The sequence below is a fragment of the Mangifera indica genome, unplaced genomic scaffold (assembly GCF_011075055.1).
Source record: "Mangifera indica cultivar Alphonso unplaced genomic scaffold, CATAS_Mindica_2.1 Un_0068, whole genome shotgun sequence".
Classification (NCBI taxonomy): domain Eukaryota; kingdom Viridiplantae; phylum Streptophyta; class Magnoliopsida; order Sapindales; family Anacardiaceae; genus Mangifera; species Mangifera indica.
Genome location: NW_025401160.1, coordinates 81,284 through 106,160, shown reverse-complemented (window position 1 = coordinate 106,160; position 24,877 = coordinate 81,284). Strand labels below are relative to the sequence as shown.

The window sequence follows — 24,877 nt, the reverse complement described above, 5'->3', positions numbered from 1 at the left end:
ATCTAAATAGCCAACAAAGACATATCGTTTTACACATGGATCAAGTTTAGTTCGCAGAACCTTGCAAATGTGAACATATATTGTACAATCGAAGACTCTAGGTTCAAGATTCAGGAGATGGGGAATTGAAAGTAAGGACTGCATTTTTTGTTGAGGGATTTGAAAATCTATCACTCGGGAGGGTGACCGATTGAATAGATATACAACAGATTTAACAGCTTCTCCCGATAGATACTAGGCATGTTCATGCCAAAGAGAGAGGCACGAACCACTTCCAGTATTTGTCTATTCCTCCTTTCTGCCAAGTCATTCTGTTGTTGTGTATAGGTGCAAGATGTCTGATGTCAAATCCCATGTAGGTTTAGAAACTTTCCAAGAGATGTAACTACAAACTCCATGGCATTATCATAATCGATAAATTTAAGATTATGCATGATGCAACAAAGTGTATACCTTCACTCCTTCAAACAACAATCTCATACATGGAAAACATTGCCAAATTTATACAAGTATTAACATATTCTCAATTCGATGAATCTAATCATTAAATACTTGGCCAAATTTATTATCGAAGTCCTTCAATTTTTCTGAAGGTGATTTTTTTCTTTTTTATCTCACCTAAAGCCATGAATTCCAAATCACTTTCATTCTGAAAACATATTATAATTTATGAACAAGAATTGCTGTATTCACAAAGGATATACATTTATTCCAATTCATTCATGTGATGGGCTTTGGTGTATTTCAAAATGCACAAGTATTTTGTCATAAATTCTTCATTTTAATGAGAGACTCTTAGAGTTAATTGAAATAATGCCATGGAACAGATCTAAATTATGCTTCAGTAATACAACTGACTAAAAAATACGAGTGATTGCAAATGCAAGATAACTGACTGAAAAAACAAGAGATTGAAATTAGAGTGTTAAAAATCCAGAGAAGAGAGAATGCACTACTCTTACTACTGGAAAAACTGCCACCGATTGTGCCTCGTCTCTTAAAGGAAATCGACATAGGAACCTACAAACAGATTCAAGTATCACAGCAAATCCCTTTTGCATCAACTAGTCCAAGGGAACCAACCATGTAGAGTTGTCCACTGGAAAACTTTCAGAGTCCCTAAGCAGAAAAGGTATTGTTGATTATCCATGCAGCATTATGCCGATTTTCCTAAGGTGGGACAGCCTGATACACTGCAGCAACCTTCGCTGAGCAGCCATTCACCTTTCTGGACAGATTTTTTTTAATCTCTTCTGGAAATTTAATATCACAATCCCTAGAGCAAAGATTAATGCAAAGAGCACCCTGGAGAGGATAACAAGACAAAATATCTATCTCTTCTGGAAGTTTAATATCTTAACTCCTAGAGCAAAGACAAATGCAAAAAGCACAGTGAAGACAATAACAACAACTGCAACAACTCCCAGAAAATCATGCTTATAACCAAAAAAATCATCCAAAAATTGCTTCACTGTTTCACCGGTGTCAAGTTTATCCTGTATATCTCCAAATTGTGATGCAACGAACCCGTATATCGTCCAAGAAATTGGGCACCCCCAGAAGTACCATCTCCACCATATTGGAATTCTCTGTGATTACACAATTTCAGAAATGAAACACAGTTAATTGATCATTAGATATGTAATATTGTATGCATTTAAGAATATTACATTTGAATGAAGGCAGGAATCTGGCTTACTGTTCTTGGGACTATAAATCCAGAAAAGAGGTTCCATATAGAGTAAAGGGAGTAGGCGAACACAGCACCGATGTGCTGGTTTGGCGTCATGGCTATAGCCATCATGCCATAGAAGGTGAAGTACATTAAACATATGAACACGTGGAAAAAATACCAAAAGAATTTGCCTGCATCCCAGTCAAATTGGATCATTGCATAGACTATAATGCCATAGGCTAAAGATTGAGCCAATAAATACGGAATCTCAACCACAACCTGGGATGAAGAGACAACAAAAATGTTAATTCCAATGTGAAATTGACAAAGATTATTATATATAAATAATCAAGGATGTAACATGGGAAAAATACTTGTGCAAAGGCATAAGACATTGCTGAATACATTCCAGCTGCTTTTTCTCTGTAAAATACTGTCCTTTCAACTGACACTATTGGCTGCACGGCTGTGGCATTTTGTACACCAAGGAAGAGAACAGCCGCATAGATGGAACCCATTGCATTAAACAGATCTTGTCGTTTGCTCCTAGATATCATTTAAAATGTTTAGATTAAGAGGCAGAGGAAACCATGTATCTCAGAATTGTGTTTGAATGTAATGTGTTGATATTCTAATGGTAACTTGTAACTCACGTTTTGGTGCCCATGTCCCAAAACATTGTCCCAAATGTCAAAGCTATGAAGAAGGTGAACAGAAATCTGACGGCAGTGTAAGATGTATTCCGCCAGTATGACCAACGTTGTTTCCATAAGCAAGCCAAACATTGGGTGACAAAAGATTGGGAGTATCGAGTAGGGAAATAGAGGTCCTTTGAATCTGGAGCAGGCCTGCTTAAATCCCTAATGAGTGATTTGTTTCTCCTGGAACACAATGACAAAAAAATCAGCTATGAATTTGAGCCAATAACAGTATAAAAACAGTATATGTTTTGGGAGAATGGTGATGTATAGTGGTTAATTATCATGAACTTACTGATATAGTTCTGAGTTCTTGAAAATTTCAGCAAAATCAACCCCCAAAGCTATTTCTTGTGATTCAGTGGTGACTTCTAGCATCCAAGTAGCTGGATTGTAACCATCTTTAATCTTAGGAACTCCTTGAATTCCCTACAGAATAGGAATGCACTTGCCTTAGCAAGTTTCATAATGTATTCTGAAGTTAAATTTCATTCTCCGTAATTTGTTAATGTTCAAACCTCGAAATACTTTATAAGAAGACTAGAGTGGCGACCCAATGGCCCAGCATATATGGCTTGTCCTCCCCGCTTCAGTAGAAATAGCTGCAGTGCAGTGTTTAAAATAGTATCATGCTTGCAGAAACAAAATCTGAGCCTCCAATATTGAGATTTCTCACCTCATCAAAGGCTTCGAATATGTCAATGCTTGGCTGATGAATGGTGCACACCACCGTTCTTCCTGTGTCCACTGTGTTCCTGACTGTTCTCATAACAATGGCAGCAGCTCGTGCGTCTAGACCTGAAGTTGGTTCATCCATAAATATGATTGAAGGGTTTGCCACAAGCTCAACTGCTATGGTAAGCCTCTTGCGCTGCTCAGTTGACAGACCGTTGATACCAGGCAAACCAACTAGTCCTTGTCTCAATGTATTTAATTCCACAAGCTCCATGACTTCCTCAATGAACATCTGCAAACCACAGGTAAATGTAAATTTATACAATATATGCAAGTTTTAGCCACTTCTATCGGACTTAATTTGTTTGAACTTAAGTGGAAGAATGAGAAAAAATGAAAATAAACCTGAAACATAGAGGTTCTCCTTACCCACCTTTCTAGTTTCAGAGTCAACTTCAGGGGGTAATCGGAGCCAGGCTGAGTAGACCAAAGATTCATATACTGTTACATAAGGAGAGTGGATATCATTTTGCTCACAGTATCCTGAAATACGAGCAAATGTCGCTTGCTTCTTTGGGTACCCAGAAATTGTGATGGTTCCCTCAATGTATCCGCCAGTTTTCCTACCAGCCAATACATCCATCAGTGTGGTTTTGCCAGCACCGCTGACACCCATCAAAGCTGTTAGAACACCAGGTCTGAAAGCACCACTCAAACCATTCAGAAGCAGCAATTTGTCTTCAACAACACCTTGAAGTTTCATTTCCTGCATGGTTTAACTAAAATAAATAGACATGAAGTCCGGACTAAATTTTATTGTAACCATACATCGTCATTACATATGGATACATGGAAAATTTGAATAACATAAGATTACTTTTGGCATGTCAACCGAGTATGAGATTTCATCGAATGTTATGGAATGCGGTTGAAATGGAAGAACCATTCCTTTTTTCTTTTGATGACTTGGCTGTACAGTTGTCGCTGTGATAAATATGTAAGTCCAAGTAAGAAATACGATTAGTAAACTTAAAGCAACATTACTAATGAACTTAATCACCTGAGTGAGAACAATGACTAGAACTACTTGCATGGTTCGATAACTGAATGGCTCCTCCACTTCTGTTTTCATGTTCATTACTTTTAGATTCCACAGGTAAAACAGCCTGAGGCTTACCAAGTGCTGTGAATATTTTGCACAAATTAGAACACAGTCTATCTTTTCAAAAGGAATGAAAAGTGAAAATAGCAAAGATACTCACGGTTGAGGTAAGTGAGCGCCAAAGTGTAGCCGAAATTGAACAGCAGTGTAAAACCAACCAAAGCCCCTGCACCTATCCAATACCAATATGAATATGGGAAGAACCCTCTAGACTTCATAACTGCAACTCCAATTGGTTCCGTTGAATATAATGGCAAAATCTTCAGTATACAAAAAAATTTAAGGAATTAGAAGATTATCGAATGACAAACACACAAATGCTTACAGGTCAATCTTGGCATTACCTTTTTCCAACCATGTCCAAGAAACTCATTCACAACCAGTGCGTTTTGCGTATACATCAAAGGTGAACACCAATATGCCCATATCCACCAGTCCTTGACATCCTCTGTGTTATCAAACAAGGAAAAAATAGGAAATTTCACATTAAGATTTGAGAAAGATTTGGCATCTTTCAAGTATATCGGTGTACTTTTCTTACTTCGTGAAGTAATAAAGCCACCCAATGTAACAAGCAACAGCAAGGCATATGAACCATATGTATTAGCAATGACCATGGTCCTGCCTGCTGCTGCAATGAGTCGGAACAATCCAGAAGCCATTTGGTTGAGAAATACAAGCAAGATGAATTGCTTTGCAAACCTACAACAAGAAGAACGCCTTTTAATTAACACCGTTGAATTTGTAGAGCCAATTTTTTCCTCCCAAGTGAAATTTTTTTATTTCTTTATTTTCTTACCTTCCAACATTAGGTTCAAATCCTATTACATAATATGTTATGAATACCCAAACAGCAGCCTCTACAAATGCGACTGGTATCTTGAGGATCCATGTTGGAAGTGCATACGCCCATGACGGATAGAATCGGAGATCTCTTTGCTTGTAAAAAACAGGAAGCTTTACTATAGTCATGGAAATCTCTGACATTCCATTAAACATAATCGACATAGCCACGAAGAATAGGGAACCTGTGTAAATTATTCCATCTACATCTGTATCTTTGTGCATCTTGGTTCGGAAGAACAATGTCATAGCAACACATGCCATTACCGAAAGCTAGTTGCAGGGAAAAAAATCAGTATCAATTATTATCAAATTAATGAAAGGCTATAATAAAAAATTAAATGGCAGTACCCACTTGGCCAAGCTTGAAGTAGTAAACAAATGAGTTCCTCTTCATCAACAAAAATTCTCTGGAGAAGCAAGCTTTGAACAATTCCTTCATGTTGACACCAAATGTTTTGGTAGTCAAAGCTGCAGGGTGGCTATTCCTCTTATCAAATGGAGTTGCAAGCTCATCACCAAGTTTCCGACCCGCAGGGAATGATTGAAATGCATCAGAGAATTCCTTTACTGTTATAAACCTGTAAGGCTCATCTTTACTTATCCAATACTGCTGCTGATCTTTCCTTGATGTCACCTGAAACATTTTAATATTAATGAAGATTCAATATGACATTTTACATGTCCAGTTGTATACAAATAAAAAAACTTAAAAAGACCTCCGTTAGCGCATACTTCTTGCAAGAAGTCAGCCACGCCTTTTCTTTCTGGACATTTGAACCCCATGGATTCAAAAAACTCCAGAACTTGTTCACGGGGACCCTGGTAGACAATTTGACCTTCAGATAGAAGGATAATGTCATCAAAGAGATCGTATGCCTCTGGTGCTGGCTGGAGGAGAGAGATCAGAGCGGTGCCATCCATGATGTGAATGGTTTGCCTTATACAATTCAGAATTTGGAAAGTTGTCGAGCTGTCCAAACCAGTAGATATCTCATCCATGAACAGAGCATTCGCTGGTCCAACAAGCATTTCACCTACAATTCAAGAACCAAAATTTTTATATGCTTTAATTGAAATGGACAGAAAATTGTTGTGTGTGTATTCAATTGAAATGAATTAAGAAATTTTAGTGATTACCTGTTGTAACCCGTTTCTTTTGTCCTCCTGAGATGCCTCTAACCATTTCATCACCCACCAAGGTATCAGCACAGACTTCCAGTCCTAAAATCTGTAAATTTAGGAGGGAGAGTAATTATACTAGTGAAATTCACTTGTTCTTGAGTGATCAAGATCCACTATGATAATTACCTTTAGAATATAATCAGTAACCACACTAGCTTCTTCACCAGCAGTTGCTGCCGCCTGTGACATTAAAATTGACCAAGAAAATTATAAACTCAATCACCTTGAGTGCAACTAAGTAAGCACAAAATATCAAGACTTATTCAGGTAATTAGTCTACATAGAAGGATTGAATTGATCCCCAATTTTCATCATCTGAATCAGGAATCACTTCCAACCAAAAACCCATATATATTATGTGAATCAAATTTCAGATTCTCTCACCTTCATGAAGACATCAATATCTGGGTCAGGCTTAATATTTGCAGCATTTTCTCTTCTAGATAACTCAGATAACATCTCTTCATAGTCACAGAAGTGGTAATCAGTTAAGCTAAAACTAATTAGAAACCATCAAAGTAGGAAAGAAGAATTAACCCATCAACTAACCATAACGGGTTCCGACCCCCTGGCATCTGGCAGAGAAGGCCAATGTTTCCCTCACAGTCATTTCTCCTATATGCACATCATGTTGACCAATATAAGCAGCAGTTCTCTGGGGGACAAACTCATGCATCTCATGGCCATTATATGTCACCTTCCCAGAACACTGCAAGAGAGCTTTCACCCCTCAAGTTAGAAATATTGACCAAAATGATCAACATCTGCTAAAAAAATGCAATATTTAATTACTATAATTAACCACCTGTAGACTGGAGTCAAGCTTCCCAGCCAAAGCTAACAATAGGGTTGTCTTTCCAGAGGCTGGAGGGCCCAAAAGCAATGTCATTCTGCAACAAAAAAGTTTACAAAATGAGAAATGAATTCCCGAATATTCCAAATCTGCATAATTCGGTTCTAAGTACTCACCTTCCTGGCCTAATAATTCCACTGACATCCTTAAGAATTTGCAAATGTTTCTTTCTGCTTTTAAGAAAATTTGCAGAAGTCAAGAAATCCTTCAAACCAAATTCATAAAAAAAAGTGAAATTTTAGTTAAAACTTAACTAGAAAAAAGATAGATAAATAATTCTGTAATATTAATGATTCATATGATATATCTCTAAGCTTTTACCTCAATTATGTTATGAAAGAAGTTAATGAATGAAGGCAAAGCTCTACTTCCCACGTATGTTTCTCCCTCCACATTCACATGCTCGAATCGAACCTCAATTTTCGGAAGCTCAATTCCAACTCTAAATGGAACAAACAAAATCAATACTTAATTCTTTATAAGGAAAAATCACAAAGAGGACAGCAAAGACTAGAACTTTCAGAGAGAAGGTCTGGGTTCGAGTTTTTGTCACATTTATGAAACTTTAACTTATCAAAAGCAGATTTAATGAATAAAGAGAAAATTCTTACCTATCTATGCGGTTCTTGAGCTTCAGGAGGAACTTCTCGTTATCAGTTTCAGCAACTTTCACCAGCCTTTCAATCAACTGATGCTTTTCATGAAATCCAAGATTGTGAATATCAATTTCACTAGGAAGACCTGCTGAAGTTGTCAGTATACCTTTTCTCAAACGATCAAAAGTGGGCAATTTCTCTAGTGCAGCCCACTTTAAGGCCTCTTCATCATCTTCTCCGCTTGAAGACCTCGAAAACACGTCCATGGTGTTGCCGTTTCTCCAGAACGAATTACTTCCTCCTCCACGTAAACTACTTCCTGCTCTGTAAATATCACCCATATCCATTCACAACAAGCTTGAACCTCTTCTCTTCTTCTTCTTCTCCTTGTTTTTTAATTCGATAAGAAATGCAACCGAAGAACCCAAGTGGGCAGCACTGTGCAAACGTTACAATGCAAAGATGTTATTGCATGCAAAGTTTTTGTGATGATCTCTTTTTAAAGTAGCATCACTGTTTACAATGTGTACCGAGGTGCGAATAAACATTGAACCGAACCTCTATGGCCTGAATGGCCAGCTGACAGTTTTTTCACCGGTGTTTAAAACTGGTTCATGGAACAGATGGGACAATTTTTCATATTGAATCGAATTTTTAATTTGGAAAAAAAATCATAAAATCATAAATAAAACTAGATCAATTTATAAATTAATTAATTTTGAATTTAACTGATAATAATAATCAATCAAACTAAATTTTTAATTAACTGATTTTAGAAACTAAATTTTAAAAATTAAATAATAAAACATAATTGTTTAATTTTAATAATTATATAAAATTAAATAAAAAATATTTTTTAATTATAAAAATCAAGAATAGTATTTCAAAAATTTTATTAATAATTTCTTACTTATAGCAAAAGAATATCGATGTTACATAATGGTTTGCCCAATAACTTTGCGGTGCAAAAGTCGTTCTACACCCACAAAATTAATTTCTAAATTAATTTTTTTTTTCTTTTTGCATGGTTTCTAACAATAGTAGGACATGTAAAATTAGTTTGCGAGCTTACTCTTCAATCTCGTGGCACGACTCACCCAATTCATGAGTCTGGTACAACTCACAATGGTAACGAGTCATACTCTCACGGATTGGGCTTAAAACAAAACTAGGTTGTGGGCTAGCTGGAGATGAAGAAATGCCTTCATTGATTGATGATGGTTGGAAATAAAACGAGACTGAGAGAGAAGCCAAGAGGGAGGGAGAATGTCACCATGGCAATCTCCCTCCATCAATATAGGTGGTTGAAAAACTTTAGAGGGAAATATTGATTTTTCAAACTTTAGGTGGAGAGAAATTTGTTAGATTTTTTAACTTAAAATGAAAATTATGAAATTTCATAAATTTTTAACTGTTTTAAATATTTTGATAAATGATAATTTTACTTTTTTACAATAACAACAAAATTTAACAAACGAGTGAGTATTCAAATTTTTAATAATTAGCAGATAAAAAATTAGATTTGCATCAGCCTTGGGTGTGACATAATGATTTGGCCTACTATAAATATATGAAGTTGCATGAAATTGATTCTAGATTTAAATGAGTGTGGAACTCTTTGAGTTTTATCAGAAAAATTGAATAATTAAATTCTCCACTTGTCTACTAAAGAAATATATTACGTAGAATATTATGTCATACATGAACACTTCAAAATCATATAAATACTTTTAAGTTTGAATTTAAACGAATTTCATTTTATAAATTATCTTTTAGTTCTCCTTTTTTTTTTAAATTTTTAAGTCACCTCGTATAATTCGTCATAACTCTTTATTTATAAAAGATTATGGCTCAAAATTTAAAGTGGGCTCGAATTTCCTCTAAAAATACTTATTACTTTGTACCAATAGACCGCGTGAATATGAAGAAATATAAAAAATGTTTCATATTTCTGAGTCAAAATATTCAGTCATTTTATGTTGAAATCAATAATTTTCATTATGAGTTCCGTTTTTCTTCTCTTTAATGTTTATATTACTTAATTTGTTAGTCTTACATGTGATAAGTAATTATAACATGTAAATTTAAGCAAGCATATGATTTACGATAAAATTATGTCTACCTATTTTAGATAGGCCAAATGACTATTTCCCACCCAAGGTATGCTAAATTCCTAAAGTTCCACCCTTTATCTATGGAAACATCAAATACCCACCCATGACCGGTTAAATTTAACGGAACCTTAACCCCTGAAAATTTAATCTCATTTTCCTCCCTAAAATTTTAAAAGCTAACATTTTTTCCCTAAGCTAAGTTTGAAAAGATCACATTTCCCCCCCTAGGGTTTAGTTTCCAAACCCCTTCACTTTCTCCGACGCCATCGCCAGCCGTCTCCCCCTCCCGACAGTTTCTTTTCCACTGACAGCCCCTCTCAACTTCACCTCAACCCATTCGGTGTCGAAAGACGTCGTTTGAGAAGAGAAATCGTCTTCCTAGAGGACGACGACTGGGAAGACGAAGAACTTCGTCCTCCACGGCTTCTTCAAAGCCGATTGGTGGTCTAAATGGGAAGAAAGAGATCGTCGGAAGGAGAGGATGCTTCGGGAGGGAGAGGTCGTCGGCAATGGAGCCAGAGATGTCACCGGAGATTTCAAAACGAAACCCTATGGTAAAACTGCCATTTTTTAAAACTTAGGTTGGGGGAAAATTTTAGTTTTTAAAGTTTAGGGGGCCAAATACATATTCTATTTTAGTTTATTTTTAATATTATAGAGAAAATGATAATTTTACCCTTATCACCGTTAATTTTAACCGACCATGGGTGGACATTTGGTATTTCCATAGATAAAGGGTGGAACTTTAAGAATCCGTATACCTTGGGTGGGAAATAGTTGTTTGGCCCTTTTAGATATATATATATATATTTATTTATTTATTTATATTTATATATTCCATCATATTATTTAGTATTTTTAAATTAATGATAATATAATATTCAATCATATAATAAAACATATGAATATATATATAATTATGTATTTTAAATAGGTACATATAATATTACTCAGATAAAACAATGTTATGTATAACACTTTTGATACACAATTTGAGTAATTATATAATTAATTATATCATTAATTTAAAATTATTTAATTATATAATAACAAATCATCCGTATATTTAAATTATGTATCAAATATATGTATAAATAATTTTATTATTAAAGATAAAATAATTTTTTATCATATAATAATATATTATTTACGTATTTAAATTATATACTAAAAATATTTATGTATAGTGTTACTTTACTATTGGTAGAGTTTCTTGAAGACAGAAGAAACTTCCATTTGCGTTTATCGAAGATATTGATGATAATTTATCTTCATATTTTCTCAAAAGTGTAATTTTGTTTCCTTTTTATAATTTTATCAGTTCAATTACTTTGTAGAAATTTTCTTTTTATGATGAAAGTTTCCAAGAGCAGAAAAATGAAGAAAATAATAACTTTAAAGGAAAAAATCTGCATTCTATAGTCGCTGATTTACATTTTTCACTTTTCTTAGAAGCAAATAACATTAATAAAGATGTCAAGATTAATAAAATTAATAAAATATTAAAAATTAAAAGTAATAGTTTAAATTTGAACATTTATTATATTTGTTAATCTTTTATTTTTTTGATATAATGATTATAAATTTAATTATTATATCTTGAATATATCTACCCAATAAATACAGATGCAATATTTAGTTACCCTAAATATAAAAAATTGGCACCAATAGACACTCCAATGGTACGGAGTTCTCTGAATTTTGTGATTTTCGTGGCAACCTCAGCTTCTTTAACAAGAGCCCAACTAAGGCTAGACTCGAATCAAGTCAGTTCGAACTACTCATCAGATTTTTTAATTAAAAATTTTAATACACAACGACATCGTTTTAATAACGAAAAATGAGTCAAATCGAATTTGAGCCGAATTCGAGCTTGTTTTTCATGAGCTCGAAATTAACTATATGTGAACTGAGCCAAACTCAAGCTCAAGCAAACTCAAATTTAATTCGACTCGAATCCAATCCTAAGCCCAACTGAAAAATGTGAGAAACAGGGTAACTTTACATTAACAATTACAATACATAAAATGATTAGTCATCATGATTTTATTCTAACCAATCCTTCCCCAACCCTCACCTTGAAATTAAAGCCAAACAATAAAACAACGAATTGATTTGAAATTTAAAAAAAAAGAAAAAAAGTGGACCAAAAGACTGGTTCCTACCCAACGTTTATTGTAACTCATTTCTTATATCCTTCAACTTTAAAAAATTTAAATGCCCACCAATAAATAAAATTATGTTAAAAAACTCAATTAATATTAAGAATAAAATTATTATTTAACAAAAATTTTATTATATTTTACCTCTCAGTTTAAAAATCTAATAATTTTCTTTTATTAAAAAATAACAATTTTCTCCTTAAAGTTTTGAAATCATCATTAACTCTCTCTCCTATCTTATCTTCTCTTACCAACTTATTTCCACCCATCAAAAACATTGATTTCCTCTGATGAAAACAAAATTGTCTTTATCAGAATATTTTTATTTCGGATGAAGATAATTTCATCTTCGTTTGAGGTCATCAAATAAGTTATCTTGTTTTATTATTATTTTTTTATAAGTGTTGTCTTGTTAAGTTTATCATACTCATTTCATAAGTTTCCTCTTGTAATTCCCCTCTATAAATTTAATTTCATTCATCTTTTTATATCATAAAATTTGCAACGAGTTCAAAATACGATAAGATGTCTTTATTTGTGAAAAATTATGGTTCAAAATTTGAAGTAGGAATTTTTCTTAAAAAAGTCAACTATCTTTTAGAAATGGATAGTATAGAAAATGTGATAGCACATTACAGGCTATTTTGATACGACAAATATAAAAAAATATTTTATATTTCTTCCTTAAGGAACTTTTCTTAAAAAAAGTCATTATCTTTTAGAAATAGATAATGTAGAAAAAATGATAGCACATTAGAGGCTATTTTGATTGGAGGAATACAAAAAAATATTTTATATTTCTTCCTTAAAAAGGTCCATATTCCTTCCTTTTTATCAATGTTTTTCTTTTAATTTATTTTATGTGGGTTTAATGATTACTAATGAATATTTTAATCTTCTAATCACCCATAAAAATTGGTTTCTTTAAAAAATTTTAGTAAAAAATTAATAATTATAATATTTTAATCTTCTACCACATGGGTTAGACTCATTAATTTTAATAAAAAATAATTTTTATATTATAACTATTAATTAATTAATTTTGTAATATTATGTAAACAGTAACAGATCAAATTAGGTTAGACCTGACATGCTATATTACCAAGTCGGATTCTTTCAAACCAGGCCGAAACAATTATATTTATAATGACCTATAGCACATAGTTTTGGGCTTTGTGAGTTAGGCCGAAATGAAGATGGGATCATTCTTGTTCTTACAAAATTGGCCAAAAAATATTTATTTCGGTTTATTTGGGTTCATTGAAGATATAAAAAAATAATATTTAGACAACAATTCCACCAATGAAAAAAAGCATTGGTGTATCCTTTACTCCGGTAGTTTTTTTTTTTTTTTAAGTTTTTGTAAAAAGATAAATATATATATGTAATAAATTAAAAACTTAAATATCAATTCAAAATTTACTCCGTTGCAACACATCCATGAATTTCTATTAGGGTTGAGCGGTAAAATCATTACTTCATCAGTAATATTAAAATAGTTAAAATTATATCTTATTTCTTTTTATTGATTTAAAAAAACTAATAATTTCTCCTAAAATTAAGCTATGAAAAATTTACTTTTCTCTCTAAGATATCAAATTTGAAATTCAACAACTCTCTTCAATAAACGACAAACAATAACAAAGACATCGTATGGACAATGTTTCGTTGTTCAAATTGGACGACGAAACATCATCCTTCGTTGGATGACACTTGTTATCCAAATTTGGATGATGGAGCGTTGTCCTACGAAAGACAATGCTCATCATCCTTCACTAGATGACGACAATGCTTTTGTTTGTTGTTCATTGGAGGAAGTGAAAAAAAGAGACTTTGAATATTATCAGTAGTTAATATTTATATTACTCATCATATAACTATTGAATATTATTATAAACCTAGGTAAAGGTGTCCATGGGTCAAGTTAAGCTAACTCTGCTATAGCAACAACTTTCGGGTCGAGCCTTAAATGGGTTGACCTATTAATTTTAATAAAAAAATAATTTTTTATATTATAATTATTAATTAATTTTTTAATTTTTTTAATATTATGTAAACAATAACGAACCGAATTGAACTAGGTTCAATATGTTACAGTGTGGTTCGGGCTCTTTTAGGCCAGATAACGGACCGAACTGAGCTAGGTTCAACATGTTACAGTGTGGTTCAGGCTCTTTTAGGCCGGGTAACGGACCGAACTGAGCTAGGTTCAATATGTTACAGTGTGGTTCGGGCTCTGTTAGGCCGGGCCAATCCAATTGACGCCTCTAAACCTATGTGCTGTTGAAATGTAATATTACAAAGTATTACATAATATAATTGCAATGAAAATATTAGAATATCACTCAAAATATTAAATATTATTCATAATTACTTGAAATCTGTATGATTAAATGCATATCCATAATGTTTTTCATTTCGGGGTTATTTCTATACCTTGAAGGTGAACGAACTTCTAATCATCTCTGCACCCACTGTGATGTTGTTGCAAATTTATGGTAAAGAAAACAAGATTTATAGAGAATTTTTCTCTTAATTTTAATATGAATAAAGACCTTTACTAAGATCTTAAAATATTCATTATTCAAATGATAGCCTCCCAATTTGGTTTTTTAAAAAGTTGATTTCACAATTCTTTGACATCTGAAACTCAATAGCATGCCTATTTTACTGCTGGAATTTTACAGGTTAACCATCAATCAACTGATAAGTGCAACAAGGAAAAGATCAACCCGCTATAATCTTCATATAACAAGAACTTTTAGCTCCAATTTAAAGAGTTTAGTGGGACCATTAAAAATGTCACAATGTTTTACACATCAAATCAGATAGATTAACATAATGAAGGATAAACAAAGTTTATACCTTCAGGCTTCAGTGCACAGAAGACAACAATCCCATACATGAAAAACCACCAAAATGAAGCCACTTTAATGTATGTTTACAACAACTCTATCCTGCACTAATGTTGAACAGAAAGGACCGCTATTCATCATCATCGTCATCATGTTCCTGCTCGTGTGAGGCATTCCTGTTGACGCCAGAGGCAAGCTCAGCCTCGACAGACTTGGAAGGTATCCTCTCATAAACTCTGGATCCAGAAGGGAGAAGCTTATATTGCCTGAAAGTAAGAATCTGGCTGAGCTTCTCATGATCCCACCTCTGCTGAATATAGACTATAACTGCAAGGAAAACTGCAGTTACAGGTATGGCGATATCCCCAAATTTGGAGTAAAAATCCAAACTAGGATTCACAAACTCATTTTTCTCAGCAAAGTAAGGGTTAGGAATAGGAGATCGTATGTAATCATATACATGAGGGAGAAGCCTGACCACTGTGATTCCGATGAAATATAGTTTCCTTAGTGGCTTACAATCAAGCCGCCACAAAAGATTACCAATAACTTGAGGGAGCAAGAAAAAATCTTGAACTAGACCCACATACTCCTCCAGCTCAGTTTCCCACTGTGGATGTGTGTGGGAACTACCTCTTGAATATCTAAACTTCTCAGATGTCTCACGATTTTTTACAGAATGAATAATAAGAATAAGTATATACCCAATCACATGTATTGTCAAGGTAGTAAGAAGCACTGGCTTGTCACTCGGAACACGGTGAGGTTCAAGAGGAGCCCGTGAAAGTAATCTGAAACGTGATCTCCACACCTTTTGAATGAGTCTGAGAGTTAGTAAAAATGATGCCATTACGAGGATCTTTACGATGTAATCCATCACAAGGAACCACTGACTCTTCTCAATGTTGTAAGACTCCATTTGATAAGAAGATTGAGAAGCCGGTCTATCAAAGAGAGCTTCTGCTCCTGTGATCAGAGGAAGACTATAGCCGAGAGCTTGAACACCAAGCATGACAAGGGACATGAGTGGAACAGAATCCAAATTATGCTTGATGTAAAACAACTGACTTAAAATGCAAGCAATTGCAAATGAGAGTGTCAAAATCCGGAGAATTCCCTCAACCCCCCTGTGAGAAAGAATGTCTTCCCTCTGCTTCCTGTATATTATAGGTAGAGTTTGTAGCTTAACTGTGCTAAAATGGAGGGGGTCATCATCATTCCTTTGGCTGGAAATGGAAATGGTAGCTGTTGGATTGACCAACCACCGAGATGTAGAAGGTGGGTATGACACCACCACTTCAATTAAACAATCTAAACCAGATTCAAGATCCATACTCTCAAATAGAATGTTCCAGGAGGCTCGGACATCCCTGCAACCAACAAGATACATCTTTCCAACATGTGGATCATAAAGGCCCTCCAAAAAGATCGCAGAGAAATTGCTATAAGATATTCCAATAATTGAGAGTTGAGCTGATACATTCAAAAGAAGCTGCTTTTCAGTATATTCTGCTTTAGCGTGGTAAGGAGTCTCTTCATCGTTGGTAAAATTACTTGAAGACCAGTAGCGCCCAAACAGGGGGCCAAGTGTGAGAATATCCATCTGGATTTCAATTCTCTGGAGACGTGTTTTGGGAAGTGGATCTGGAAATGCAGAAATGTGAAGAGTCAGATCTTCTGAAAGAAGAGAAAGACTAGATAAAAATGCCTCTGAGTCTTCCAATTTGGGGAAGCGAAGCAAGGATTTCTTGATGACTGTTCGAAAACTGAAAGGTTCGTTCTTTTCAAGGACAACAGCAGCTGCATCTATTTTTGAGTAACTGTACTGTGGAGTGACAGTTCTGAAATAACTCAACAACTCTGTCGGCTCAACAAGCTTTTCAAAAGATAAAGGAAAATATGATGTGCTGTTATTACTGCTGGAAAAACTGCCAACAATTATGCTTCGTTGCCTAATGGAAAATGACATAGGAATGTACAAACAGATTCGAGTATCACAGCTAGTCCCTTCTGCATCAACTAGTCCACGACAACCAAACATGCAGAGCTGCCCACTTGAAGACTTCCAAAGTCCCTCGGCAGCAATGGTCAAGTTGCTAACTCCATATCTCCATGCAGCATTATGCCTATTTTCCAATGGAGGGACAGCTCGAAATACTGCAGCAACCTTTGCTGAGCTGGCATTTCTCTTTCCATTTGTTTGTTGACACCTAAGATTCTGAATTAAAATTGTGACATCTTTAAAGCTTCCATCTGTTGCTTGAATTGCTTTGTCTGAACCAAATGGTCCCAGCTTACGACAAAAACTGTCTGTGCCATTGCATTTCCAGTTTGGCACAATGGTGAGAATTCCTGTGCTACCAAAAGCTCCTAAAACTTCACAAAACCCACCGCTCCCTTTATAGATATCAATGCCGCTCTTCAAGAAGCTATCTTGGAATGGATACGGGTTACATGCCTCTGAAACAATCTTCTCAGCACCAAACTCGTAGTGTGCTGACCTGCCAAAATGGGACAAAATGTGAATTTTGTCGAAGTACTTCTGATTTGACTTTGGGTTTAAACTGCTCATCTCTCCTCGTATTACCCTATTTGTAAGCGTGAAAGTCATAGGGGAATTAAGCACAAGCAAAATTTGATCATCTTGCAAAAGTGGTGGCTGGTAATAGTTCTGATCAGAGCCCTTCATCCATTCCCATGGATTATTTGAATCAGACTCCCTAGACGGTAACATTGCAGTTCCCAACAAACATAAAACCCTTTCACCACCATTTTTCTTCGTTTCAGTATATATCCCTTGAAATGACATCGAAATTTGAGTATGATTAGGCCATATCTGAAATTGAGGGCCTCCCCCATCATAAGGTTTATCAGAAAACGAATAATCTAGTGTTATACCAATAAGCATGTCCCCACTTACACTAACAAATTTCTTTGAACGATGCTTAAGATCAACATCTGTAACCCAGAAAGAAACCAGTTTCAAAGGGGTTCGTGACGAATTCTTTGGGATGTCTCTATCATCAAATGGCATGATTGGGGCATCACTCACCTCTTGCTCCCAATCACCACTCTCTACATTGAGATCATCTTTGATACTATAAAACCTGCTATCATCAAGCTTCAATTCACTAGCAGAGGATAGAACAAAACCACATTTCTTCTTCACTTCATCAATCCTATCATAGTTGTAGGTCAAACTTTCAGTTTTATACTCGGTGGCGACGGTGCTCACATCTTGGAAGTATTCACCACTGAACCCATAAACAAATGATCCATACACAACACAACCAAAAATAACCAACAATACACAATTCATAATTCCAAAATCTCTAACCTACCCACCACCTAAAAGCCACAAAACTCCAACACCCAAATACTCTTAGCACAATATAGAAAATCTAGGTTGCAGTTTTGACTCTCACCCACAAAACTTTACCGCGCAATTAAATCATCAAAATATCATAATGAAACTAAACCTTGCAGTTTGGCGGGTACAATACAAGTGAATACTAACCTGAAACTGGTTTGTACTTTGTATCTTGTTCCCAAGATTTCAGTTAAATTTTAATCCCGACAAGTTGAAAGTTTGGATCTTGCGAGATGAAGAGAGAGTTCCTTGAGTAGAGTTGACGAAAGTTTGGATCTTTAGTTGAGCGAGAGGGTTGAGTCAAGTTGAAGTCCCGATCAAATTTCAGTGATTTTGGTAAACTAGTCGTTAAATATTTTGACACTAATTTTTTATTGCTTTTCTTTAATACATTTTGATGTTTTATCAAGTGACGACCCATGGGCCAAGGCCCCCAAGTAAAATGGACTTTATCAGGCCCTCACAAGAAGGCCTGCTGACTAATACAATAGAATTCACAAAAATTTAAAATTTAAAAAATTATTCAACAAAATGCTCACAATGGTACTACTTGCAATGCTGAAGATTGTGTCAAGGGTCTTAAAGTTTGGTGGGTCAATACATACTACCAAAACTTGCATTTTTCAAGATCTTGATGCAGTATGACACATGACATGTTGGACCTTGCTAGGTCGAAGGATAGAGTGATGTGGTGCTATTGTGATGGTTAAGTTAAAAGGTGGTTTATTGGGCATGATAATGGTTCGGCAAATGAAGTTCATAAGGGAAATTGTAGTCTTCACGTTATTTTGATGGTTGGATCACATATTTCCAAATAGAATAATACATAAAAAGGTAAAATCTTATCGGATTGTGTTTGACATAGTGTAATTTCAATAATATAACTAGATTTAGTAAAATCTCATTTTGATATAATTTTATAGAATTTAAAACCAATATCGATAATTTTTTTTTTATATTTTGTTTTTCCAAAAGTTTGAAAATGTTAAATGATTATTACATTGTTTGACTTTTTTTTGCCCCAGAAGTTAAGGTTTTTACAAGAATATGTGATTTAAACATTTATGCCATGGGGACATAGTTTCCATAAACCTTGGGTGGGACAAGTATTCTACTCTAAAATATATATACTTAAAAGGAGAAATAATATTATCAGTTAGGGTACAAAGTTTTAAAACTTGACATGGAAGGATAAAAATTGCAAATCATTCAATTTAGGACATTTAACAATTTATCGCAAATTTTTTTTTTTAATAATTAGAAATATATATAAACAAAAGGCAATGAGCTCGTAAAAAAACAGTTTGAAAACAATCTAAGCTTATCCTTCCAACCAGGAAGGACAACATAACCAAACAGATCCGATAGGGCTAGAACTAAGCACAACAACCATAGGAAACACCTATGATTGTTGAAAATCTATCTAAGTTCTTTCAAAAATAGAGTTTAAGAGGAGCATACAAGCTATAGGAAACACTTAACTTTACAAGAGAAAGAGTAGGCCTTTCGTGGGGGACTAAATACCAAAAGTTACCCATTAGCTGGATAACCATTGCATTGTTTACATGGACCATTTCCTGAAAATCTGGACAGCGTGAACAATTTTCTGCAAGGAAACCTTGAGAGGGAGTTCCGGACTTCATCGCAGCAACTGGGCCAGAACCAACATGCTAGAGCTGAAACAATCCGAACACAGCAAACTCCAGGGATGTATTCCAAGAGCAAAGCAAGTGGAGCAGAAACTTGAAATCCTGGAAAAAACTCCAGCGACCTGGCAGTTTAACCTGGAGTTGTTTGCTCGAAAAATCTGCAGCAGAGAAGTGCAGAGAACAAACTGCATCCTGGAGCTGGCAGTGAACACGAAGGCACAGCATTCTGGAGTTGCTGAACAATAAATTCTCAGTATTAACCATGAATTTGTCCTGCATTAAAAAAAGTTTAACCAGTCAAACAATGTTGTGATGTGCTTCCAAATTCAACAACAATGTTAGATTAAAGTGAAGAAAAGAAACTTACACTTTAAGGGGTGCAAAAATGATGGATATTCTTTTCTATTTATGCCTGGTATAAATCTTCTGAAGATGAAGTCTGAAGCCTAGGTGAAAGAGAATCAAATTGCTTAGAATGAGAAATTTTTAATTTCAGATTAAAGGGAAAGCATAAAAGCATGATTTTGTATTACACTTCACCTTTCAGTTTGATTCTAAAAGAAAATCATGGCTTGCTAAACTTGCTCCACTACATCACCGGAAAAGGTGAAAAAACTGACCAGAAGATGGAAAACAAAGCATTAAACTTCCTTTCTCCACCTAATTCAAATTAAGGGTGCTAGTTTCCTGATGACAATTAAATTTTCCAAAGACTTATCTCAAAGAATGCATATAAATTAAAGCAGAGATCTCAAAGAATAATAAAAGGGAGAGCTTGCATGGAAAATTAAAGCAGAGATCTAAAAGAATAATAAAAGGGAGAGTTTACATGGAAAATTAAAAGCAGAGATCAAACAGGTTACTTTGTAACCATTTGAAGTGAATCTTCCCCTCCCCTGCAACATATAAAGTACAACATTTGAAATGAAGCATTAAAGAAGTATATAGAATATCAATTACCAATAACCTGTTTTCTTGTTTCATTGCATCCTTGGGATTACCAAATTAGCCTCAGTCTGAAAGCAGAACGGAAACTTCTTCAAAGGCCGTAAAAATTGAAACATGTGTATATGTATTCAACAACCGAGCCATTGAACTTCTATTTCGAAATTTGTAAGTAACTTTGTAGCAGAATTATTCATACCCAGCAAACTTTGAATAGTTGTAAGTAATTATAAATAAAGAAGTTGAAGTGATTAAATATTAAACTCGAAAATATAAAAAAGATACCAGCCAGTAACATAACAAATAATTTGACTTTAACGATATTTTTCTTAGATTATAATTAAAATATAATGAAAACAGAGTCTAATTACTTATTACCTGTGGCTTCCGGGGTGTTGGTTATTGTTCACTTTGCACAAGATGACAATTGATGAAAACAGAGCCTAATAACATGTTAAACATTGCAAGAAAATTTGTCAACAGTTTCCCAGACTGAGTCTTGAAGAGGGTAACAATGAAGTCTCAAGAAATCTCTCCAGTTGGCCACCTTTTCGGTCCTAACATTAAAACTAGTGGAGAGTCTAGTGGTTTTAGAAGGATCATCAGAGTAACTCTTCAACCTCTCACTCTCTGGCAGTTTGAAAAATTTTCTTGCAATGTTTAACATGTTATTGATCATTTCCCCTGAAATTCCGTGGTTCTTCACCTAGTGGGACAGGTGTATATATATACATAGATTAAGAATTAGTGAAGTTAAAAGATTATTGTAAATAATAAAGAATAAACCTGAAAGAAACCCTCGTGTTGGCATGCTAAAGCAATCTGTTCGATGATTTCAGAGTGGCAGGGGCCGTCAAGACCATCAAGGTCGATAAGAGGAACAGAAGAAGCATCTGATACTTGGACTTGTGTGAGATTTGGACGCTCATTGATGGGTCTGATATAATTAGAGGGAACATTTTGAACAGTGGATGCAAAGTCAGAGAGTAGGAGCTTGGTAGAAGTGGTAGGTGTGGCCATATGGATGATGAATTGAAGATGGTGGGTTAGAATAGGTAGTGTTGAATTTATAGGAATTAGGAAAACAAATTGCAGAATGAAAGAGGAGGGAGGACAAGGTAGCTGGAATTGCCGACTGAAAATTTGTGCTGGACGATAGATGTCAATGTCAGCTCCGACTGGGTGTGCCCTTAGAATTGACAAAATAATTGCTACTGTTGTATTCAAAAATCTTAATCTGGGAGTGGGAAACTGTGAATAGAGATTGCGTATGTACGCATATTCAACGAATTTAACAATTAAATAAAGCGTACATGATTGAACAGTTCATGCTCATTCTAGATGTAGAAATTAAATGATTGGTATAGTTTGAGCATTCGCCATCAACGCAGCATCTGCAAGTTACGTCACATGATAACGATGATGAAGAAGAATCAAGGAATAGTAGGTTAATTCTGATGCTTTCTTTCTGCAAAACTTGTTGTTGTGCAGTAATATAAAAAAAAAAATCCTTGGTATGGTATGGTATGTACGATTCTGTCAGTTCAAATGGACTAAGCTTTTGCGTACTATAAGTCACATGTTGATTTGTATGTACGTCGTTATTTTATATTCACCGTATTATTATATGAATAAGTGTTATTTTATCTTTAATTTTAAATTATCTAACTATATGATGACACATAATTATTTGTGTATATAACACTACTCTTTTATATTTATACTGAAATAACAACTCACAAGAATAAACAAAGTGATTGAAATTTCAATATTAATATATACTTCTCAAACTGAAATAAATGTTACAGTTCAACAGAATAAAAGAAGCTCATCAAAATCATCGAACAAGAATGTGAAATTTCTACTTCTTGCATACAAACAAGTGTCCACCATTGTTAATGAGAGAATTAGGTAAGTTTTAGCCCATGAACTATGGACATATCTCTGCCATTCAAAACACCTTTCAACATTTAAGCCTCGGAGTGTTCTAGTCGAAGAAACTTGGGGCAGTAGTCCTAATGGAGCATTCCTCCATTGATCAGTCACTCATCTATTTAGGCCAACCAAAGTTCAACAAATTAACTCCCATGAAAATTAAACTCTGCATTGTGGTAGACAGGAGCATAACCAGTCACTATCAATAAATGTTCAAAATCATAATTAGCAAACATAAACAACAGGATAATTACATGATGGCGTTAACAAAAGGCTTTCCAAAATCTTATTAGGCAACGAAATTAAACAGAAGATGGAAAGCAAGCCTCAATAGAATCTCATTGGAGAATATACATCACACAAAAGCTGCATAATTTATAAACTGTAAGAGACAAGAACTATCAGTATACAAATAAGTGTAACGTGTGGATTTTAAAAGTTTGCTTTTTGAATGATCTTTTTAAAAGCCATACCTGCCATTGATTGGGAAAGGCATCACGTGGCAGTATCCAATTCTATTTTTTCATCTCCTATCATTGTTGGGGAGAAACAATAACTAATGAACATAGAAACTGCAGATCTTCCCAAAGACCTCATCCCAGAAGAATAAAGTAAATTAGAAAGCCACAAAGCATTAAACTTCCTTTCTCCACCTAATTCAAATTAAGGGTGCTAGTTTGGGATGACAATTTAACTTTCCAAAGACTCTATTTTCTCAAGAAATACATATATATAATAACAGGGAGAGCTTACATGGAAAATCAAAGCAGAGATCAGAAAAGTTACATTGTAACCCTTCGCAGTGAATCCTGCCCCCCCACTGCCCTGTAAGAATAATCATTATTAATTACAACATTAGAAATGAACTATTAAAGAAGTATATAGAGTATCAATTACCAATAACCTGTTTCTTGTTTCATTGCATCATGGGGGTACCGAAAGAACCAAAATCTGAAACCAGAAACACACACACATCCGTCTTCAGAGGCAGTAAAAATAAAAACACACGCACATATATATTCAACAATTGATTGATTTTGTCCAAACTTTTATTGCCTCCAAACTCTTTGATGAGTTGATGTAGCTCCTAGCTGTATCCAAATTTAGCCCTTCATAGACCTGGAAACAATTGGAAAAATTAGGAATTTTATTGCTTTAGTAACACTATGGAAGGCTATAGTATCAAGCAAGAATTCTCTAGTACATTAAACATAAAAGTTTCTTGTGAAGTTGAAAAGCCTGGCAAAACTTTTCTGCATCAGCTGAACTTACCTATAAAACACAAGCAGCAGCAAAGTGAAAAATCGCAAAAGCAAAATTTGCTCAATTTACTAAAGGATCAGAGGGGTGTGGAAGCATGAAAAAGATAAACTTCCTGCAAAAATGAGGGACAAGAATCAATATGAAATCCATACAAACTCAATAATACCTAGTGCAGAATCAATAACCCTGAATTCAATCAATAGTACAAAAGCAATACAAAATCAATACAAAACAAACATTTAAGATTTCAATCAATAATTCAGAATAAATACTCCATGAATTTAATCAATAATAACAATTCAATACGACATCCCAAATCTGAGAACTATCCTAACACTGCATGGACAGAACAATTTGAACAGATTTCAGGCTGGAATATTTATCAAAATGACTAACCGTTGTCAGTACTCGTCAATCGTCGGCGGAAGTCATCACTGTTATCATCACGGTCGCGACAAATTTTGTCGTCAATAAATCGGCAGGAAGAGTCTAAGAACAGAAAAAGTTCTCTTTGGTGGAGTCGAACTTGAAGATGCGATCATGGGTGGAGGTGTGTTTGTGCATGGTCGGGGAAGGAAGAATCGAATGAAAGTTGAAGAACGGAAGAGAATAAACTTTCTGGCCGGTGTGTTGCAACGCAGTTAGGTAGGAAATTTTTTTTAAACTCAACCAGAATGTATAACCACAAACTGGCAAATAGCAGCCGGTCTAGTCGCGGCTGAGGTTTAGTCTTGGCCAGGGTTCATGAACCGATAGTTTCGGTTTAACACCATTAATTTATGGTTTTAAAAAAATAAAAACTCTAAACCAAACCCATAATAGGACGGTTTGTAACCAGTTTGAAATCGACAATTTCGGTTCATGATCTAGGTTTGAAACTGACATTAAACTATCAAT

General features: G+C 34.6%; 2 protein-coding genes and 2 long non-coding RNA genes across 23 annotated transcripts; all 4 read right to left on the bottom strand.

Annotated features, from left to right (window-relative positions):
• Nucleotides 1-888: 888 nt before the first annotated feature.
• On the bottom strand, nucleotides 889-8,241 carry LOC123207279 (pleiotropic drug resistance protein 1-like). Of its 2 annotated transcripts, XM_044624633.1 has the most exons (24): nucleotides 7,703-8,241; nucleotides 7,413-7,533; nucleotides 7,208-7,296; nucleotides 7,044-7,128; nucleotides 6,788-6,947; nucleotides 6,623-6,699; nucleotides 6,365-6,418; nucleotides 6,194-6,284; nucleotides 5,789-6,090; nucleotides 5,409-5,690; nucleotides 5,010-5,326; nucleotides 4,752-4,912; nucleotides 4,555-4,658; nucleotides 4,311-4,470; nucleotides 4,109-4,231; nucleotides 3,926-4,032; nucleotides 3,482-3,814; nucleotides 3,050-3,340; nucleotides 2,892-2,975; nucleotides 2,669-2,802; nucleotides 2,329-2,556; nucleotides 2,050-2,221; nucleotides 1,700-1,954; nucleotides 889-1,589 (listed from the first exon to the last, which is right to left on the bottom strand). In XM_044624633.1, exons 1-24 carry the CDS (start codon nucleotides 8,032-8,034, stop codon nucleotides 1,332-1,334), a joined length of 4,320 nt encoding a protein of 1,439 aa, XP_044480568.1. In that variant the 5' UTR covers nucleotides 8,035-8,241; the 3' UTR covers nucleotides 889-1,331. The 2 variants fall into 2 exon arrangements, with proteins under 2 accessions (XP_044480568.1, XP_044480569.1); XM_044624634.1 differs by lacking the exon at nucleotides 7,703-8,241 and having other exon boundaries at nucleotides 7,208-7,261; nucleotides 7,413-7,459.
• Nucleotides 8,242-14,685: 6,444 nt separating this feature from the next.
• LOC123207282 lies at nucleotides 14,686-18,538 on the bottom strand. Its single transcript, XM_044624639.1, has one exon. It carries the CDS (start codon nucleotides 18,135-18,137, stop codon nucleotides 14,949-14,951), a length of 3,189 nt encoding a protein of 1,062 aa, XP_044480574.1. The 5' UTR covers nucleotides 18,138-18,538; the 3' UTR covers nucleotides 14,686-14,948.
• A 1,115-nt stretch (nucleotides 18,539-19,653) lies between these two features.
• Nucleotides 19,654-22,032, bottom strand: LOC123207284. 3 transcript variants are annotated; one of them, XR_006500277.1, is made up of 4 exons: nucleotides 20,667-22,032; nucleotides 20,378-20,452; nucleotides 20,205-20,283; nucleotides 19,654-20,110 (listed from the first exon to the last, which is right to left on the bottom strand). It is a non-coding gene; the product is annotated as an uncharacterized LOC123207284 (long non-coding RNA). The 3 variants fall into 3 exon arrangements; XR_006500276.1 differs by having other exon boundaries at nucleotides 20,378-21,488; nucleotides 21,569-22,032; XR_006500275.1 differs by having other exon boundaries at nucleotides 20,378-22,032.
• A 504-nt stretch (nucleotides 22,033-22,536) lies between these two features.
• Nucleotides 22,537-24,670, bottom strand: LOC123207273. 17 transcript variants are annotated; one of them, XR_006500273.1, is made up of 8 exons: nucleotides 24,377-24,667; nucleotides 23,990-24,092; nucleotides 23,765-23,836; nucleotides 23,622-23,668; nucleotides 23,471-23,542; nucleotides 23,191-23,309; nucleotides 22,972-23,083; nucleotides 22,537-22,883 (listed from the first exon to the last, which is right to left on the bottom strand). It is a non-coding gene; the product is annotated as an uncharacterized LOC123207273 (long non-coding RNA). The 17 variants fall into 17 exon arrangements; XR_006500268.1 differs by having other exon boundaries at nucleotides 22,972-23,099; nucleotides 24,377-24,666; XR_006500272.1 differs by having other exon boundaries at nucleotides 22,972-23,297; nucleotides 23,615-23,668; nucleotides 24,377-24,669.
• Between the last annotated feature and the right edge of the window lie 207 nt (nucleotides 24,671-24,877).